This window comes from Heterodontus francisci, chromosome 22 (assembly GCF_036365525.1).
Source record: "Heterodontus francisci isolate sHetFra1 chromosome 22, sHetFra1.hap1, whole genome shotgun sequence".
Taxonomy (NCBI): domain Eukaryota; kingdom Metazoa; phylum Chordata; class Chondrichthyes; order Heterodontiformes; family Heterodontidae; genus Heterodontus; species Heterodontus francisci.
Genome location: NC_090392.1, coordinates 48,027,556 through 48,034,310, shown reverse-complemented (window position 1 = coordinate 48,034,310; position 6,755 = coordinate 48,027,556). Strand labels below are relative to the sequence as shown.

The 6,755-nt window shown below is 48.7% G+C and overlaps 1 protein-coding gene across 1 annotated transcript in view; it reads right to left on the bottom strand.

Moving 5' to 3' along the window:
• Nucleotides 1-1,594: 1,594 nt before the first annotated feature.
• LOC137381558 (kin of IRRE-like protein 3) overlaps nucleotides 1,595-6,755 on the bottom strand; it is a 252,294-nt gene continuing 247,133 nt past the window's right edge. The window contains exons 15-16 of the mRNA XM_068054252.1: nucleotides 4,859-4,945; nucleotides 1,595-2,930 (exon numbers count right to left, since the gene is read on the bottom strand). Of these exons, the coding sequence (XP_067910353.1) occupies nucleotides 2,490-2,930; nucleotides 4,859-4,945 (528 nt within the window). The 3' untranslated portion in view covers nucleotides 1,595-2,489. The remainder of the gene's footprint in view (nucleotides 2,931-4,858; nucleotides 4,946-6,755) is intronic.

The following is a 6,755-nucleotide window of genomic DNA, read 5'->3' as shown; positions in this document are numbered from 1 at the left end:
ATCTGCCTGTACAGGAGTTGGGATCACAGGGCCCAGTATCTGTGTGTACAGGAGTTGGAATCACAGGGCCCAGTATCTGTGTGTTCAGGAGTTGGAATCACAGGCCCCAATATCTGTGTGTACAGGAGTTGGGATCACAGGGCCCAGTATCTGCCTGTACAGGAGTTGGGATCACAGGGCCCAGTATCTGTGTGTACAGGAGTTGGGATCACAGGGCCCAGTATCTGTGTGTACAGGAGTTGAGATCACACAGCCCAGTATCTGTGTGTACAGGAGTTGGGATCAAGGGGCCCAGTATCTGTGTGTGCAGGAGTTGGGATCACACAGCCCAGTATCTGTGTGTACAGGAGTTGAGATCACACAGCCCAGGATCTGTGTGTACAGGAGTTGGAATCACAGGGCCCAGTATCTGCCTGTACAGGAGTTGGGATCACAGGGCCCAGTATCTGCCTGTACAGGAGTTGGGATCACAGGGCCCAGTATCTGCCTGTACAGGAGTTGGGATCACAGGGCCCAGTATCTGTGTGTTCAGGAGTTGGAATCACAGGCCCCAATATCTGTGTGTACAGGAGTTGAGATCACACAGCCCAGTATCTGTGTGTACAGGAGTTGGAATCACAGGGCCCAGTATCTGCCTGTACAGGAGTTGGGATCACAGGGCCCAGTATCTGCCTGTACAGGAGTTGGGATCACAGGGCCCAGTATCTGCCTGTACAGGAGTTGGGATCACAGGGCCCAGTATCTGCCTGTACAGGAGTTGGGATCACAGGGCCCAGTATCTGTGTGTTCAGGAGTTGGAATCACAGGCCCCAATATCTGTGTGTACAGGAGTTGGGATCACAGGGCCCAGTATCTGCCTGTACAGGAGTTGGGATCACAGGGCCCAGTATCTGTGTGTACAGGAGTTGGGATCACAGGGCCCAGTATCTGTGTGTACAGGAGTTGAGATCACACAGCCCAGTATCTGTGTGTACAGGAGTTGGGATCAAGGGGCCCAGTATCTGTGTGTACAGGAGTTGAGATCACACAGCCCAGTATCTGTGTGTACAGGAGTTGGGATCAAGGGGCCCAGTATCTGTGTCTGCAGGAGTTGGAATCACAGGGCCCAGTATCTGTGTGTACAGGAGTTGGGATCACACAGCCCAGTATCTGTGTGTACAGGAGTTGAGATCACACAGCCCAGGATCTGTGTGTACAGGAGTTGGAATCACAGGGCCCAGTATCTGTGTGTACAGGAGTTGAGATCACACAGCCCAGTATCTGTGTGTACAGGAGTTGAGATCACACAGCCCAGTATCTGTGTGTACAGGAGTTGAGATCACACAGCACAGTATCTGTGTGAACAGGAGCTGGGCTCCCATTCAGTGGTCACGTATTTGCATCACACTTGATGCATGTGATGATACAGAGTAGATGTGCTTTTCTGTGCAGTATGTACAGCTGCCTGAATGAAGTGACAGAGGACATAACTGGAAGGCAGCAGGAGGAGACAGGCACAGAACGGGGAGCAAGGGAGGGACTAGAAAAGAACTGAACTTTGTAACTAGAATGGCTTTGGCTGAACATTCAATTTAGAATTTGCCTTATAAGGGGAAGGAAGACCTTGAACACATTTCTTCCCTTCCTGCCCTGCTCCCCCTCTCCCCTGCTTCCAGTGTAACAGCTGTGTTGTTTGAGGAAAGCCAGATGCTCATACACATTAAGCTCTGTCACCATCACCCCGGGTGAGCACTGATTTCAGTGCAGAGACTTGCGCAGGGATGAGAAAACCCTGTATTAGTGCAGGTCACTAGGTCAATGTGATGCTTGCCCAGCCTATCAGCCAGTGGATGATCTCCTGTGGCCCCACAAGCCCCGAAAATCACTAACAGCGCCAATAGATGAAGATTGGTGCACCTGCCAATATTTGGGCAAGATGAGAGGTAGATTCCTGCCTTAACAATCAGGCCATTGAACCTGATGTGGTAGAACTGATCCAAACTGGCATTGGTGGAGGGGTTGAGAGACATGGTCAGGAGTTCAGTCTGGCATCGAGGCCATACCCTCTTCAAGGTCGTCACCTGGCCAATCCATGACCCAGATCACTCTCCTCCCTCTGCTAAAGAGAATTTTCATGGTGTCCTTGTGGAACTGGGCCCATTTGATTTGCCTGTCACTGGCATACTATGATACATCAGTAAGATTTTATCAAACGATCAACACAGGTTAGTTAAACCTAGCTACAAAAGGACTCTGTCCCACCATCATTGGGTTCTGCCCAGTATTCAGAGTCACAAAGGGAAGGATAGGTGGGAACAGTGTCTGTCACAGTTCTGATGCCGAGGCTACTCGGTGTTGCAATGGCGCAATTCCGAATTGACTGGGATTGGGAAGCCTGGTCTATGACGAGTCCACCTTAAGAGAAAGTATCCTGTTCAAGGCTCCACATTCAGGGAAAGCACAATAGCAGAAATATCGACCGTGAGGTTGGGCCTTGACGATGCCAGGGATTAGACGTGGGTCTGCATCCGTCTCTGCAGTGGTCGGGTTAAGTCTGAGTTTTGGGAGGAGGAGTGGGAGTAGTGGGAGGAGGCTGAGGCCTTGCTGGCCTCATCGAACTGGACCGAGCTGTCCTGTTTGCTGTTGCTGCTGATGCTGCTGTTGCACTGGTTGTCCAGGAAGGAGTTGCTGTCACTCATGGAGCCTCTCTGGTACTCCCGCTCGCACAACTCGATGGAGCTGCTGCCATTACCCAGCACGAAACGCTGCCCATACTCATACATGCGGTTGGCTGCACTCAGTTGCGTGTAAAGGGTGGAGAATGACATGCCCGTGGGTACCCGTTGCTTCACACTGGACCTCTGGTCGGGCTGGCATCCCAAGGTGGCAGTGTTGGCAGCTGGCCGGAGGTCCGGGAAGGTCCGGACGCTGTAATAACCGTTGGTGGGATCCTGTGAGGAAATGGAAATGGAGCAGTTAAAAACAATTCTGGTTTGAACTGGTTGAGTCTGTTTGCCGTTTGAAGGAGTATTAAATCCTTCCAACACAAAAAAAGGGTCTATTTTTTAAGCGCAGAGGAGCTGATGATAATAAGGCTGGGTGTCCATTGTGCTAATGAGCATTGGTTGCCAGTTAACTAGACAAAAAACGCCAAAAGCCTACTCTCGGCTCTGTTTATCTAGCATGCCACAGTGTAACTGGTCAGAAGGGAGCACGCTGAGGGTGTGCGCATTGAGCATGCATTGAAAGAACTTTCATTTCTCCAGCTCCTTTCATGATCTCAGGACATCCCAAAGTGCTTTACAGCCAATGAAATACTTTCGAAGTGCAATTATCATTGTAATAAAGGGAAATGTGGCAACCATTTTGTGCACAGCAGGGTGCCACAAATAGTGATGTGATCATGACCAGGTAATCTGGTTTTGATGGTGTTGGTAGGGTAATTGTGATTCTTATTAAGGCCTCATCTTTTAATTGCAATGAGTCTGCCAGATCCTGTTGCATTTGGGCACTAAAGAAAAATTTATATTTGGGTGACACGGATCCCGTCACTGGGTTGGCCCTGCTTACCTCCTACTCAACCTCTGGGCATCAAGAAGGCTGATTTTCCTGCGGTCTCATGTGATTTCACGAAAACAGATTATCTGGTGATTTTCTCACCACTGTCTGTGTGCAAATTATCTGCCGCATTTCCTACATTACACCAGTGACAATACTTCAAAAGTATTGTCCGTGAGACACTTTGGGACAGCCTGAGATCCTGAATGTTGCTATAGAAATGCAAGTATTTACTTTTTTTCAATTCAAGGCTGAGATTAATTGGCTTTGTTGGGTAACAGTAAGGGTATCAGGGGATATGGAGCTAAGGGGGGTAAATGGTGTTGAAGTACAAATCAGATAATTGAATGATGGACCAAGCTGGAGAATCCCCTTCCATTCCTATGTTGCTTTTCACCCCTCCAATCACCAAAAATAGAAGGTCCTAACTTCACTGGTTCTCCTGTCCCTGTGAACATAGCACTCCCACAACACACCCTGAGTCATGCTCTGGGAACAACATTTTAATATTATAATGATATGACTTGTCATTATAAGGGCAGGGTCAGATCACATCTGGGCAAGGGCCTAGAGTGCCCCTGTAGGAGACAGAAATGCCTCATCAGTTCCAAGTATGCTGAGACCTTCTACTCTGCCCTTATTCTACACAAGTCTTTCCCTCCCCACCCCAGCCTGTCTCCTCTTTCTGCTGCTCAATATTCATCTTGAAAAAGGTACTTGGCCATAACTTGCTCAGGTTGTGTAATGGAGCGACGAGGATCACTCAGTCCTACTGATTTCTCAATTGGAGAGTAGGGCAGAAAGAACAGAACAAGAGTCAAGTCACCTCATTCTTTGACTTTGTTGAACCTGGTGAGATAAGACCCACAATATAGGCATCAACAATCATGTCTATTATATTCAGTTTTGAATTTGAGGCATTAACTTTGATGCAGTTGGTGCCAATTTTGGAAGATTGTGACGGGGAGGTGGTGTGGGGGGAAGAGGGTTCTCCTATCTTCAGGCTCTGCGTGTCCTCAGAAAGCTCTCAAAAAAACCCCAAGCTCTCCAGTCCAGCTCCAAACCCCTCACCAGGGAAGGGGAGGTCACTTCATTTGGGCACTCAGCGTCAAAGAAAGTGAGGTGGGAGAGGCAGGGATACCCGTCATTATGCAGGGACAGCTCCGTTCACTTGGAACATCAGATCTCTACATCCATTTCCCCTTTCCTGTGTCTGTGACGGTGGTTCAATGATCGCAACTACAGTTGAGTTTAAATCAATATAAATTGGAGAACTAAAGCTACATTGAGCACTGGAAAATCTATTGTAAGCTCTTCAAACCTTGATGTGCTGATATTCCTTCTCCTCTTCCTTGAGAACTTCCAGCTGTTTGAGCACTGGGTCCTGCTCAAACTCTCCTCTGTCAATCTATAAACAACACACAATCATCATGATCCCTTTTCCCTCTCACCTTTCCCCCCAATCCCACGCTGGAATTTTACGCCACCCCAGTAAGCCGGATGGTGGCGGAGGGTGGCGTAAAATTGAGCGGGAGGCTCCAGGAGGCCTTCCTGACGTGCTCCTGCCTCCGCCCCACTTTACGTGGGCCGGGTGGGGGGGGGTGGGTGGCCACTTAATGGCCTTCGCCCGCCTCCACGGGGATTTTATCTGTGACAAGCGGGCGTCCAGGAGACGTAAAAGGTGGCCCGTGAAACCTGGCGGCCTCTCAGCGCACTGGGTGGGGGGGGGGGGGGTTGGGGGGAGGGGTCCGGACAAACAGGCACTGGGTGCCCAATTGAGGGTTGTCCCTGTTTCCCCAACCACCTCCAGGACCTGAGACGCCCCCCCCCCCCCACCCCCACCTTCCCCTCACACAACCACCCTTGCCTCGCCGGGACATGACCGAACACACTGGCAAGGCAAACCAAACTTACCTGTAGTCCTGGCTCCATGCCCTTGGCTGGGCTACAGTCCCAGCAGTGGCCACTCCTGGTGGCCCTGCTGGGGCGAAGAACTGCCGGCCCGATGATTGACCGGCAGCTCAATGATGCGGGACCACCTCCCTCAAGCGGGTGGAAGTCCCCCCTCAGAACAATTAAAGCCCGTAAAATGCAGGTCGAATCCCCGGGCCGGGTGGAAGTGGGATCGCCTCCGACCTTTACGTCAGTGGTCAGCTCCTGTCTGCCCGGTGAAAAATCCAGACCCCAGTCCCACTCATCCGCACCCAAGTATTTCTCGGGAATAAGTTTCTGATTTTGCATTAACAAAGAGTCATGCCACACAAACACGGGAATCGTCGACCAATATTAGCTGTCTGGTGTTATCTACTGCACAAGAGGTCTTCAGTTTAATGGATGCCCCCTCTCATACCGCTTTCCTTTGAAGTCTTTCTTACCTGGGTTCATTATCTATGGACAGTGCTGAGACAGGTCATTTTAGATTGAGATTTGAAGAATAGTTAGAGAAGAGGGGGGTAAATTAGCTGAGAAGGTTGAAAGTATAGCAGGGATCACAAGATAATTCGGGATGAAGGAGGCCATTTTAGTTCACCCATTCAAATTAACCCTATCTTCTCCCATTACAGCATCCAATTGATCTTAAAATGCTTCCATGATCTTTCTTTCCATGATTCTATCCAGGATTGTATTTCCATGTGTTAATGACATCTGTCTGCAATGAAGAATTTCTTCATATTAGCACTATTTACCTTTTGCTAGTTTGAATCTGAGTTCCCCTATTCTTGCTCATAACTTTATCTTTCTGTACTGTTTATGATCTCGTATCCCTCAATAAGCTCCCATTTCAGATGCCTTCTTTACAGTTATTAAATAAGCATTTTTGCCCTGGAGTTTCCACTCAGTTGTGCTAGGTTTTTCAGTGCAATTCACTCAAAATTAGTGAAACTAGTGCAAAGGATTGCGGAGTTTTAACTGCAAATTGCAATCACACAGCTCAAACTTCCACAATTTTTTGCACCAGTTCAAAAAAAAAATCACTTTAGGAACTAATTCTGCCCAAAAACTGGCCACGCTCCCAAACTTGGTTTGTATTTTCTGGAGTATAGAAGATTAAGGAGTGATTTAATCGAGGTGCTTAAAATTTTAAAGGGATTCAATAGGGAAAATACGGAGAAACTATCGAGGCCGAGGGGACATAATCTTAAAATTAGAGACAGAGTATTCTGGAGAGAAATCAGGAAGTACGTTTCCACAAAAAGGGCAGGAGAAATCTTTAATTC